At 33.3% G+C, this 15,105-nt stretch overlaps 1 protein-coding gene across 3 annotated transcripts in view; it reads left to right on the top strand.

Annotated features, from left to right (window-relative positions):
- Positions 1-15,105, top strand: part of LOC138698040 (colorectal mutant cancer protein) — a 485,405-nt gene that overhangs the window by 41,746 nt on the left and 428,554 nt on the right. For 2 of the 3 annotated variants that reach the window (XR_011331666.1, XM_069823718.1), the window contains exon 2: positions 12,868-13,103. Coding sequence is in view for 2 of the 3 variants with exons in the window: in XM_069823718.1 (XP_069679819.1) it covers positions 12,868-13,103 (236 nt within the window). In the remaining variant the exon portion in view is untranslated. Of the gene's footprint in view, positions 1-4,192; positions 5,324-12,867; positions 13,104-15,105 lie in introns of those variants that run through there. The other variant, XM_069823719.1, reaches the window with a different exon arrangement.

The raw sequence follows: 15,105 nt of genomic DNA, 5'->3' as shown, positions 1-15,105 counted from the left end.
ACCATTGCTTTCTTCCTCTTTTAAATCATGTTTTTGTCTAATTCGTAAATAAAAAAACACTAAATATCTTCAGGCTATGTCCTGAAAATTGGAAAATGTTGTAGTTGGAGCACCTATTTTGATTAGTTTCTGGAAGGCATAGGCTAATTTTAATGACTGAAGGTCTTCGAACTTGTGAATGTAATACTATACTCATTAACAGAAATAATGAAGTAAAATAACAACATCGAGACTTTTTCAGAATTTGGGAAACCTACCTTACTTTAAAGTACGAGTGCTCATTAAGTTTTGAAGTTTGCAATTATTATAAGGTCAATGTTAATACACTGAAGTACAGTGTTTGAGAGTTAAATTTAGCGTTGCAGACGTTCTTGGTTTTATTGAATTTACTGTATTACGAAGTAGTATGATACCGGTAATTAAAATCGCAAGGAGGAAGTCTTGCGATAAATATAGTTCTGATTATTTCATTATTATTATTATTATTATTATTATTATTATTATTATTATTATTATTATTATTATTATTATTATGTTTAGGTATATTTATTTTACCGCATGGTTCATAGAGAATCTACAGTAAGATGTAAAATGACTTGGAATTCGTAGACCTGTATAGTCAATGCACGTTATATTGTTTTAAACTTAAAAGTTAAACAAAAATCAAGTCTCTTCAAATAATTGCAGTGCAATAAATAAGATGGATGAATATCCGCTCGTCGTGCAGGATGGTTAACCAAATAGGTAAACAGAAATGAACAACGTTCAAGTTGAATTCTCATATTTAGGCGTATAGGCCTATGTATATTCGTTATGTGTTTGGTTGCAATTAATCTCACGCTTGTAATGCGAAAGGCGATTAAAGAAATGTACCTCATTTAAGATGTTGGATATAAGAGTACTCTTCTGACATTAATGTAGTAGCTATTAATTGATAAGAGGTCGCCCTGGTTGGCAAGTTGGTATAGCGCTGGCCTTCTATGCCCAAGGTTGCGGGTTCGATCCCGGGCCAGGTCGATGGCATTTAAGTGTGCTTAAATGTGACAGGCTCATGTCAGTAGATTTACTGGCATGTAAAAGAACTCCTGCGGGACAAAATTCCGGCACATCCGGCGACGCTGATATAACCTCTGCAGTTGCGAGCGTCGTTAAATAAAACATATATATATATATATATATATATATTGATAAGAGTGAAAGAGCGTCCCCTCGTTTTCCTCCATTCCTTTACTGCGTGAGGACTGATGTTTAGAGAATAAAAGCGCCTGAACTAAGGAATGCTTACGGTTCGGAAATAGAATTGTTTTGTGTACAAAAGAAACTTTCTGGAACTGTGTTTCTGTTTAATCCAGAGGATGTATTTTATTCGGTAATTAAATTATCCCGCTTTGTATTATATTTTCCCAGGGATTATTTTCTATCCTGCCGGAATTGAGTTTGAACAGAACATTTGCTATGGTTATTGATGGATTTTTCACAAGTTATACGAACAAAGGTCTAAAAGCATAATTTGTGTTAGATTATATAGGGTTTACGTAAGACACTTCATGTCCGCCTTTCTGTAAACCATGTTATCTCTTAATGTTAGATTAACTTTCTATTTCTCTTTTCCTTTTTCTTTAAACTTGTATTATTTCAAAATTCCTTTTCATAATTTCGTCTGCTTGAACTTTTAATACTCGAAAATTAATTTCTATTAGGCTATATTATTTTTTAGAATAGCTGTACTGTCTCTGCAGTCCAGTGCCTGGTTTATTTGAGTCACAAATATTTTAACATGTGAAATTGTCAGCGTTTTCATATTGATATGAGAGTAGCTTCTATGGAAGAAGAATTTAATCGTACAGGTTAAGAAAAACATAGAGATAGTCTTATAGGCCTATATCAAACATGTAATGTAGTTTATTATTTCTCTATATTAAGAGCAGTTGGAAAGCGCTTAACGAATTGTGGGAAGAGTGTCGAGTCATCATTTAGAATACATCAGATTTCCATTTAAAGTCAAATGCGTATCATCGTATGAGTTTTTTATTTATTTGAATTGAAATGATCATTTGCTATAAAACCTGTGTATCTATATATGTGTGAATGGAAATTCATGAAAATAGTACACTGAATTGGTTACGTACAATTCAGTTGACATTTTGTTAGTTATTGTGTAAATATGTATAGAGAAAGAATGCCGATTTTAAAACATACAATGTGGAACAAATTCGTTAATATTGAAATGTATTTCCTTACTCTCGATGTTCGAATTTACGTAAAGAACTATAATATAGAACGTGAAATTTCGTGAAATTTATGGAAGAGGTGTTGTTACTAGAAATTCTAGTCTTACTATCCATACCACCACGCTTGCCCTATTTTATTCATTTCCTCTCTGATGCCGATCACGATCTTGGCTGTCCTTGTTTTCTGTTTTTTTTTTTGGAACGTAGGCAGCAGTAATTCCACCAGTTCGTGTGATCTGAAACAAATTCTGAATCTTTAAAGGAAAAACTGCTAATTTTCGTGTCGGAATGCTTCATTTGCGATACTCTTACGTCTGAAATCGTATTCTTATGAAATGAATATGATATCATGCTTCCTATTACGATAATAGAAGAGCTTCGGTTCTTATGAAATTTAGAGTAATATGGAATAGTAATTTTCATCTCTGTAAAATGTCACAACCTACCGGGAACCACGGAAACTATTTCATATGATCCTCCTGGCGCTACTGTTGCAGTCTCGCTTAAGTTAAACTAATGACAACTTGTTAGTAATCAGTTCTATGTTTTGATGTTTTCTAAACCTTTTGCAGATAATTTTATGATTACTAAATATGCATGTGATATACAGTTTAACGAAATGCACCCTCACTTATAACCGTATATCTCGTAGACCTATTAACCGTAAGAAAAATATAATTAGTTTGAAATAAAGCATTTTATTAACGGTACTTTTCCAAATAATAATACTCCTGTTATCAGATTCTAGATTAACGGGAACGAACATTGACTATGTTGACATTAAACCACTGTATTCGGTTTTGATTAGGTTATGTCCGTCCATTTTGTTTTTTTAATTATTTCAAGTATTAATTGAAACTTTTAGGCTTTTCCGACTATTTAACACATTTTTAGTAACTTTTTAAATAAAATCCAACATTACCAAGTAAAAATTGGTAATATATACATATATTACCCGAAAATACACATTTTTTATATTGGTCGTTATTTACATAATATAAAACTCATTTGTTCAGTTGATGCTATAACAATTAAAAAGAAGTTAAGCAAAACATATATTCACTATTCATTAACTTTGTGTCAATAATGTTTAGATGCTTAACAAAACAAAAATGGTTTTCCATGCATATACACATACACAGATATATTTGTTTGCGTAGTAGAGGACAATGAAAGGAAAAAGAAATTCTTTATGTATTTCGACATATTTCTAAAATGCATTTGTCTATTACAAAATGTAATATTTTTAGCTTAAATACTATCTCTTACGTTTACATGCTAGGTAAACTATCTGAGAATAACTGATTTTAATTGTAGATTTTTAAAAAGCATAAGGCACTATCATTTCTGCAATCGGTCTAATCTCAAAGGCGTTTAAGAGCTGTGTTCTCTTGAAAAATATTGTAGCTCGTTATGTTGATATACTACAATAGGAAAGAATTGCAGATGATTTTTCAATTCGTATTAATATCATCTATTACTAGTCAAAATATTTTAACTTATTTCTGTAACAATCAGTATATATTCCGATCGATTTGAAATGTATGATAACTTGACTGGTTGCGGTTAATCAATTGATCAGATGGTTAAGTAAGTTTTAACAAGTTTTATTAACAAATGTAGAGGCAATAGTTGATATAAGCTCACTTTATATAATAATGATATTTCTTGTATCATTATTTTGAACTTACCAAAATATTTACGCTATGTTGACGCAATTATGTAAATTATTTTGTGCGATATTGCTGACTGCTCGAAGTAATGTCTTAGGTGAAAAGACTTTCCGAATATCACGTATGTTTTTAGTTTTTTTAAACAGTCTCCGTAAATAATTTTATTTAAAACCGAATCTGCTACCAGTTCATCTTTAATATTGTTTGAAATTATCTTCTCTCAATACGAATAAAACGTTAAAATATATGAAAATTCCTGTATACATAAAACATCAGAGAAACTGATAGTTTTAAATAAAATAATCTTGCTTTTTTCTGTCGCCATCATCAATTTTCTATCTTGTATTCCTTCCACTTTTCTACTCTTGGTGTTGTTCATTGTTAAAGCAATTATGGGTGTTTATAAAAAGAATATCGGATAGGTTTTTGAAATTAGATTGATAATGAAGGAATGGATATGTTTGATTGGAAAGATTTTGAACAATATCTATTGAATGTAATCGAAGTGACTATTCGATTAAGTATGTTTGTTCAATTTATAGAAATAAATTAACCAGCACTTGATGAAATAAAAACTCCGACATAATTTTCATTCACAACCCTCTCTTTTATATTCGGAAAACGATGTTGTCTCTCTACTATGTAATCCTTTAAATATGTACATGTTGAGTATTTATTATTCAATTTGGTTTAGTATTTTGCAGTTCTGCATTTAATAAATACAACGTAAAACATTTCTGTGAATTCTTTTCAGTTGTAAAATTAGCGGTCAAATTTTAAGCTGACAATTTTAATACATTAAAATAAGACAACATTTTTAAGTACACTGTACTAACAGGATGTTGTAACATCGTCGCTCTTCCAGATTATTTGTCATTTCCTCTTCGCTTTGCAGCATAGGAGGCGTTCATGTAAATGCGTATTTTAAAGTCTTAATAAAAGCAACAGCTTTATATAGACATTACACAGCGACGTTGCTTTCATCATTAAGTTAATAAACTGAACATTTGACATCGGGTCAATAGCGGAAGTCGCTACAGTTAGATAGGCTGCTTAACACGCTAAAGAAATAGCATCTCAAAATGATATGAGGACGACAACACAGGCTTCAGAAAATATGATAATTCTCAGTTCTATTGTAAATATGAATAAAAAAAGTTACTGCAGAAAGAAGAAAAGTGTTTTTTTTTAAGTCAGTTGAAGTTTTCTTTCATCTTCGTTCATCGTCAGCGCTGAAGACTGTTAGTGAAGAATTCTATGAATTGTGATGAGAGTTCTGACGTTGGAGTTTTACAGTTTATGCCTCTGTTGAATGGGAAAGATGCCGAATAACAAGAAGGAAATGCCACTGGCAAAGCAATGGGAAATGCGTACTTTTCAAAGGAGGTCTCTTCGTCGTCTCAAAAGAACTGCCAACTGGTTAGTAGAATAATTTAAAGTTCCTCTATATCTGTTTCTAGATAGTTATTTCTAAACTGAGTTCTTATTCATATTGCTGAGCTTTTCATTTTGATAAGAGAGCAAATTTAACATTCCGTGTTCTTTAAGGTTTAAAATCCTCTGTGCAGTATTTTTATATATGCGTGTATGTATATGTATATGTATACGTATATGTGTGTGTTTGTGTGTGTGCGCGTGCGTATTTTTGTGAATGAGGAGGAATGGGACATAATTCAAACACTAATGAACCGAATTCCTTCCATGTAAAGTAATATTATTCCGCTATGTTTAAAGTGTGATAAACATGGGTAAATTCTAATGTCCAATTACTGTACTTAGGAACACGAAGTTTCAGGGCACGATAATTTGGGACACTTATGCATCGATATATTTTTGAGAGTAAATACAGGGACATCATTTTATTTTTACTTCAATTTTTATTGTACCTGAGTTTTTAATGTACTTCACTCCCACCCCCTCTACTAGTAAACGTCCAATGCAGTCAAAGTTGCCTTACGGTAATAGTAAACAGTACTGAGTTAGTGAGTATAGTAGGCTACGTTCCAGAAATATGTTCGCCTTTTCCAGTGACGAAAGAGCTTTCAATATTGAATCATATTTTCGCACAGGTACTGTCGTCCGTTTGCCTACGTCGCATCCCGGTTTCCCCCACCCGCTTCTGCTCGCTCCTCTGTAAAGGCTATTGGCTGGCTGTCTTAGCTCTTTTCTGACAACATTAATTTCTGTTAGGAATTGGACGTCTACGTAATATTATACAACTGTTTAAAATAACTTAAATAAAAGGACCTCGTTAAGTAATTAATTGTCACGTGATTTCCCCCCTTTCTACGACCCTGCGACAAAACCACTTGGACAGACAGTAGATAGCATATCTGAGTAATTTATCATTTCGGATCGAGCAGAAGTGAAGATTGAATTTACAGTGCGTAAGGTACTCTTTTATAGAGTAGTACAGAATTATTTCAACATGGATTACTAGTACGAAGGACGAAACTGGTAATTGTAATTTGGTACAATAGCCTATAGTGCGATAGAACTGAAGCCTGTATCGAAATGAACGGTCACCATTTTCAAAAATGTGTTTAAATATCGTAATATGATTATCTTTCAATTTAACTTCATTCTTTATATTATACACTAATGTGCTGTAGACAGTATAACATACACTGCATAATGAATACGTCCTCATGGATAGCTCAGTCCGTGAGTAAAAACACTTATTGTAAATACTGTACTGTGTTTTGATTAAACAAAAACCTAATGAAAATATTGTCAAACTCAAAATTGCGATATTTCCTTGTTTATGTAAATGGATGAACTACTTTTCTTCCCTCCTATACCTAGTAAAGTGATTTGTTTATATTTTACGCCAGTATCATCGAACTCCAGTCGTGGAAAGTGGTAGTAAACGGTGTTTCCGGTTCTCAACCGTTAATCCAAAGGTATAGCCAGGTTAATATTAGAATTGTTAGTAAAAATAAAATGATGTCCCTGTACATTTGAGACAAGTTTAGATGTTGTGAAGATCGAATATTACGGGCTATATCGCAGAAGTGTTAAATCTTGCATTATTTATGCTGCAGATTTTTTGTTACTTAATTTTAATTCTAAAACATTCATTAAGGAAGAGAATAGTGCGGCAGAAAGAGGACTGGATAATTCTTGGCTAAGCAGAAATGTTTCACCTGCTAGGAGTTTAGGCCTACTCAGTTTTCTGTAAAATAAAGTGTCTGGTCTTTTCCGGGCTGACCACAGCACTTCCATGTAGTGACGACTTTAGAAGACATGAGAGTTCTACCTCTTTCTCGTCTACTTTTCAATGGAGTATACAGGGTGAACTGTAAGTAATGTCATTAATTTCAGGGGGTTATTCTTTGAGATATTTCAAACAAAAAAGTTTAATACAGTTTTGCTCGTTTTTGTTTCCTTTTCGAGATAAAAGTTGTTATATATTAAATATTTCATAGCTTCTTTTCGGGAAAGCCATTAATTTAATTCCCAATATGCTCAGTTAGTTTAAGAGAACAATATATTATGATAATAAATGATAGAAAGAATTTTAGTTTTGTCCTTTAAATGCGTAGACATTTGATGTGAACAAATGTAACTTTTCGTTCTGAAAAGGAATTTTAAAATTATATATTTTTTCGCATCAAATTTCTATTTATTTGAAGGACGAAACTCAAATTCTTTCAATAATTCATTATCATAATACACTGCTCTTTTAAATCGACTAAGCGCATTGGGAATTAAATGGCTTTCCCAAGACACGCTATGATATATTTAAGATAAAACAATTGTTATCTTAAAAAGGAAGCAAAAACAAGGAAAATTATATTAAACTTTTTTGTTTGAAATATCTCAAAGCATAACACCTTGAAATTAATGACATTACTTACGGTTTAGTCTGCATACAAACATTTTACATTTGCTTTGTGCTAGTATAAATTTAATAAAATCTCCTTGTTGTTTTGATTCCAATTAAACACTGCACTTAAAAATATGTGAGCATGATGAAATTGAGAATCAATAACGTTTTCTGATTTATATTAGGCCTAATGTCTAATAAATACTTCTCCATGTCTTATTTTTATTTTATTGGTCTCTTTCGCTTTAAATATTTTCTAGTTCAATCCCTCTTTCATATATTAATTATTTAAAATTTACTCTTGAAAGTTTCAAGTTGAAATGCATACGGATTTTTTATTGTTTTAATTAATTCATATAAAATATATAGGTAAATTAATAATAATAATAATAATAATAATAATAATAATAATAACTGCCACAAAAAATCTTTCATACATATTATATCTTCTCATCATCTCAGTCCATTGCAGTTGCAGTTCTTGCTTACTGCGATTTAGTTCTGGGATGCGTGTAGATGTAAGACTGGCGAGTATCACAATACAGAATCTACGCCTGCGGAAAGTCCTAATTGCTTGCTTCATAAGACATTTCTTGAGAACACGAATAGTTTCCTCGATGCTTTCTGCGTTGGTGTTGCGAAATGTTGTGAATTACGAGAAATATGGCGCCACGGTAGGGAAGATCGAGAGAATGTACCCAAAAACCCTCTCTACACTAATTCCAGGTTTTCGGAGCGGAAAACCGTTGCTCTCATTTTTGGACGAATATGTACGTATGTATGTATGTATGTATGTATGTATGTATGTATGTATGTATGTATGTATGTATGTATGTATGTATGTATGTATGTACAATTTTTACTTTTGTACGTATATACGCATATATGTATTTATGTGTGGTGTGTATGTATTTATGTTTATATTATGTATGTATCAATGAATATATAGAATAGAACCAAGGAAGAAACTGATATCAGTTCTGTAAATTAAACTGATCAACTCTGATAAGTAGAACATGAACTGTGCTGTTAATCGCATTACAGTACATCTTATTGATTTGTTGTTGTTATTATTATTATTATTATTATTATTATTATTATTATTCTAATAAATCAAATAATGAAAATGCAAATAAATAATGAAAGATAGAACATAACTTAAAATCACAATACAGTAATAACAGCAAAAAATATAGCCTACGCTATCCTCTCCGTTAAAGTTCCAAATCATACTTAAACTATATTGGAAATATAATACAAAATACATATACAATTATTGTATTAATAAATTTATAATATAGTGTAATGTGTTACTAGTCAGTGATGTATGCAGTGGAAGGGAAAGGGAACTGGTCACCCCACCCCGTTATCTCCTGGCTTAGTTGCGTCATGAGTGATTCCGTATTGGTGTCGCTTATAAGGTTCATACCTGTCTCCGGACAGTTGACTAAACAACAACATTTCTGTAGATTTAATTGGCTGTGTACTTGAAATAATAATAATAATACTAATAATAATAATAATAATAATAATAATAATAATAATAATAATAATAATATCTCAAAATCGCAGTCCAGTCCAGCCACGAGTGGGGCTACTTCTGTCATTGACTTCTAGCAGAATGTGGTGCCCACAAGTGGCGAGGTACACGTTAAAGTACAAAGTGTCCAACAAGCCCGACGTCCAACAGACTCTAATTTACCCTATTATATTTCGCTACCGAGAAGGCTATAAATTGCATTTTCGTAACAGTTAATACATTGAAACAATTTTATTAAATATTTATACTGTATGTATTTGTTTAGCATTTTGTTCCGTTGCCGATTCGTTGATTGTTGTCTCTGGTACACAATATCAGGAAGCATTTTAATACTGTAAAGAGCAGCAAGTCTGACTGCAGCAAATGAAGAGGAGGTCGAAATGAAAGTTGACAGTGCCTTTCATCCTACTGGACCTGGATGCTTGCCAGGCACGTGATTACATTATGCAAATGTATTACTCGTTCATTGACTTAAATCAATAGCATAATTTCTAGTTAGAAAGCGTTAATTTTGTTAGGTATTCAAAATGAGAATATGAAGTTATTTGAAGTGGATTTTACACTGTTTCGTTAAACAGATTATTTTATTGTCGTTGAAAAAATGATTGTGTATATATGACTAATTGCAAAGAAATTCGGAGCGATCTGTCTAGTTTCTTTTTTTTTTTTTGGAGGGGGTAGTGTATCACAGTTTGCTCATAACCGAGGTTTTGGTCCATCCTGTTAATGAAAACAACGTTATGTGCTGTTCATTTCATCACGTTACTCTATTGAATATTTACATGAATAAAATTTACTTCTAGCTTGATTATTTTAACGCGTAAATGTTTACCTTAAAAATATGACGCATGCAAGGAAATTTGTGCATTTAATTTGAATCGCATTATAGCTTAGTGAGCTGATCGCTTCTCAAAAGGAGTCGGAGTTCGATTCCGAGCAAATCCTTTGGTACCTTTTTCAAACCCTGTCATTCTAATTCCGTCGTTGCTTCATTATTACCGTAGAATGACCTCGTCTTTAAATACGATTAACAGCTTAAAAGGTATTTATTTTAATGAATCGCGATTGTAGTTACTACCTTAATTTGTAGTGTAATACAGTAATTGATTCCTTGTTGTACAATGAAGTCGGGAAATTGTTGCTGTGTATTCGTACATTGAGTAGGACTTTTATTCAGAATATAGACATTTTTCATTACGTGGGTGATTCAGAAAGTAAGGTAACAAGAGCTCTCACCGGTAGCATATTCCCCCTCTTGTTCGAATTTTCCGCCAAGGCAATATGAGTTGTAAGATGGCTGCGCGCACGGAAATATGGTCAAGTGGGTAGTGTGATCCGGGTTTTACGTCTGAAGGGCATCTCACTAACAGAAATTCGTCGTCAACTTGTGGAGGTGTACGATGCGAATGTAGCGCTTCCGCTGTGGGAGGTACTGGACCATCCTCCCTACAGCCCAGTTCTGCAACCTAAGTGATTTCCATCTCTTCGGATCGTTGAAGAAGCACCGGGTGGTAAGCGATTCATCACCGATACAGCCGTTTAGCAAACAGTGATGAAGTGGCTTCAGGGACTTGACGAAAATTTTTTTATGCCCGCATTGATGCTTTGGTCTACCGTTGCAACAAGTGTTTGGACAAACATGGTGACTAATGTTGAAAAGTAATGCGTATCAGTGCCTTACTACTGTGTATCAGTATATCTACTTGTGAAATGAAGTTTGTCCATGAGAGCTCTTGTTAGCGTACTTTTTGAAGTAGATCTACTCTCGTATATCCAAATTGTCCTGGAGGCAGTTGATTTTCAATGGATAGCAGAGTTATTTTCAGTTAATTTTTTATTGTGAAGGTTGTGAATGAAACAGATTTTGTCTCTACGTTCTTTATCTGGTGGGACAACTTGAGTCGTCAGATCCGTAGTTGTCTATATTTCTCTCTTTCATTTCAGTATAATTATTTTTTTAAATTCATTGTCTTTTATTTCTTTGAAATGGGACCTGTAATGATCAGAAGTATTTGTACGATCATTACCTTATGACAATTTGTGCAGACAACCAACGGTCTTTTTTTTTTAGAAAGATTTACATTTAAGAAAATTATTCGAGTATGGAAATAACGAATACTAGTACTTGTTATACTGTATATTTTGTATTTATTCCAGATAGTCGTTAATTTAGAATTAATTATCGAAAAAAAAATAAATTTAACAGTATACTTCATAATGCGTATTATGTTTTAACAACATATATTTTGGAAGCGAGATTGGCTCCCTTTTATAAAGATTGGGTGTATTTCGATTGTCTTATGTTTGTCCTGTGTTTAAGGGCTTTTGTCGTATTAACCACTTGACTAAGGATGTAGTTGCGATTGTCTAGTGTTGATTTTATACTCAATGATGTCAAGCAGCATTAATCTCTAGTGGGTTGATAATAATTTAAATTTTGAAACGAACTATTAAAGAATATGATTCTAAGAAAAGTACATTTATTTTAAATCTGGTATACGTTTTAGATTGCTATTTTTATATCATTAACGATTTAAGAAAATATATCGAGTATATGTAAATGATACTTGGGAGGAAATTAAACACAGAATAAATATGGGAAATGCCTGTTATTATTATTCGGTCGAGAAGCTTTTATCATCCAGTCTGCTGTCAAAAAATCCGAAAGTTAGAATTCAAAAAATAGTTATATTACCGGTTGTTCTTTATGGTTGTGAAACTTGGACTCTCACTTTGAGAGAGGAACATAGGTTAAGGGTGTTTGAGAATAAGGTGCTTAGGAAAATATTGAGGCTAAGAGGGATGAAGTTACAGGAGAATGGAGAAAGTTACACAACACAGAACTTCACACATTGTATTCTTCATCTGACATAATTAGGAACATTAAATCCAGAAGTTTGAGATGGGCAGGGTATGTAGCAAGTATGGGCGAATCCAGAAATGCATATAGAGTGTTAGTTGGGAGGCCGAAGGAAAAAAGACCTTTGGGGAGTCCGAGACGTAAATGGGAAGATAATATTAAAATGGATTTGAGGGAGGTGGGATATGATTGTAGAGACTGGATTAATCTTACTCAGGATAGAGACCAATGGCGGGCTTATGTGAGGGCGGCAATGAACCTTCGTGTTCCTTAAAAGCCAGTAAGTAAGTTATATCGTATATAAGAACGTCAAATTTGGAACTGATATGAGACATCAAGCATAAACTATCTTAGTAGTTATTTTTTATTTATTCATGTAGGACCGACTTTATTGGTGACTGTTCCTTTCCTTCTGTAACTCAAGAAGGGATTTTATAGTTTTGTTATCGCCTCACCTTTAACATATTTATTTCAATTCTTGGTTATTGCTATTTATTGCTTGAGTATATAAAATAATTAATTTTTCAGTAAACTGTAGTGCTTCTACATACGGATTTGAAATGTTTAAACATAGATGTTTATTTTTGTGAAAGTAGTTATTTATATTCTGTTTCCATCATTGGGACAGGTGTAAAACTGATTTACTCTAATTTAAATATTTTTCTGTTCAGTTTAATGGTAGGCTATCCAGCATGAAGTTTATTATCTGAGGATTTCATTCTGTATGTTCGCAGCCAAGACTTGCTAACTGTATGTCGGGAACTGAATTTCGACTTCTCTGTGGAGGAACTGATGCGAGAACTTGGAGCCGATGAACAAGGTCGCATCTCATACCAGGAGTTCCTGAGACGCCGCCTCGCATTGCGGCCCGAAATAGATGCCCTGAGGGGAGGCGAAAGCGCTGGTACTCACCAAGCGCATTGCAGGGGAACTCCGGAGTACCTGCCCACAAGCAGCGACAACAGCCTCGGTAAGATGAACACTACCAGTTATTATCGCCTCTCTGGATTTGTGCAAAAAAGAGTGGGCGTTAGAATTAACGAGGGAGGTTTCATCAAGAAATCTCATGTCATTGTCTTGATGTTATGTATGTATCTCCTGACATAATTCTTTAGGGTAACTTTTATCATATCATGATTTATGCATAAACAGTTTTCCGTTCTCACAATTTCCTTTTCTGTCTTCTGGTATTTTAGCTAAAGTGATAGGCTACTCTCGTAGAGAAATAGACGTTAAAATGAATTGCAAAACGTATAGAACGTTAATGTTCTAGGAGACTCAAATTCAAACACTGACTATTTCTAGTGTTACATCTGAGAAAAAGGCTGTACAGAGAAAGTTTAATCTACGTATAGTCCGGGTCAGCTTACTTCATACCCTAAGGGTGAAACCTAACCATTTTTCCCCCGTTACTACATATGCTAGTAGATTGTGATGATTTTCTAGGTTAAATTTTCTTTTCCCAACTTCGTTTCGAATTTCGATACTGACAAATACTACAAATGGTAGTGATTTTGAAACTGGTATGTTGGCAGCCGAGACAAATATCGACAATATTTATCGGTATTGGAGTTCCGTGAAATTAAAATTGTACTAGATTTCTGAGCCGGTTACTGGAAGGTAGTGAAATTTGAACGTACTAATAATTAATTAAATCAGTATTAATATTAATATAAAATAGTTGTTTCATGTGTTGCGTTGTTATAATTCAAGACCATAGTCAGGTAAGTTTTCGGAGTTAGTATAATAATTTCATATGGTCAAACAAAATACATTTTTAAGTTAGGTCTCGTGAGTCAATTGTTTAGTCAAACCAATGAATTTCGTATTGCCAGACAAAATACTTGACATGTTGATCTCTTTCTCGTATAGTTTGCCCACGAAAATATGTTACAAATTATTGAATTAGAATAACCTTCTAACATAAGGTACGGTAAGTAAATAAGTCATGTAGTACGTAGGATCATGTGATATCTGGTAACAGTTCGCAACATTGACAAGACGGTAATATTTGCTGTTTAGGAACTGTTATTTGACCGTCACTATAGCTGTTACCATTTATTTCTTCTGCCATCGTTACGTACACCAGTTCTCTAGTATTGCTGCGTCACCATACCATGAGAAAATGCCCAGCCTTGTCAGTCAACATTGTATCATGTCTTTCGGCACAAAATTAAAGGCTTCACAGCAGATTAACTGCTCGAGCAGGAAACAGATTAAGAGACAGAACGTTAATTAATTACTTCTGAAGTTCGTAAATAATTATATCAGATACTCAGTCGGATGTACAGCTCTTGAAGTTTCTAATCCACGATCTGATTCTGTCGAGATATCCGGGAGAATTTTACTGCGCTTGCGTTGTGAAGATGCGTTTAATAAACTATGACAACGTATAACCTCGCAACTGGATTTAACTCTTTAAAGGGAACATCCTAACAGTAGCTTCAGTGCATTTGGTAGATTGATTTATTATAGCGCTTTAACGATCCTACATTCGATATAATAAGTTATTCAACGTTGAGGGAGATAAAAACGAAATAACAGCTATGAATCGAATGGGATTTGAAAGTGACAAGCGGTCTGATACTTGAGGTTGATATGAATTATTTACATTGTATTATTTTATAACGCGTTGTTAGTCGCATTAGGGTTTCTTTTATAGACCCTATCTTAAGAATAAGTTTATCCCTCTTCGACAAGCATAGAGTGACCAGATTCACATCGATAAAAAAGAGGACACAAAGCTTCAAGGAGGACATTGTTCGAAAAAAAGAGGACAGAAAATACTATGTACTTACATTTATTATATTTCTATTTGGTTATTTAATAATGCTCTATTAACTACTAGGTTATTTAGCGTCGATGGGATTGGTGATAGCGAGATGATATTTGGCGAGATGAGGCCGAGGATTCGCCATAGATTACCTGTTATTTGCCACCTACGGTTGACAAAACCTCGGAAAAAACCCAAA

The sequence above is a fragment of the Periplaneta americana genome, chromosome 4, assembly GCF_040183065.1.
Source record: "Periplaneta americana isolate PAMFEO1 chromosome 4, P.americana_PAMFEO1_priV1, whole genome shotgun sequence".
NCBI lineage: Eukaryota > Metazoa > Arthropoda > Insecta > Blattodea > Blattidae > Periplaneta > Periplaneta americana.
Note: the sequence above shows the minus strand (reverse complement) of the source record. Positions and strands in the feature narration are given on the sequence as shown.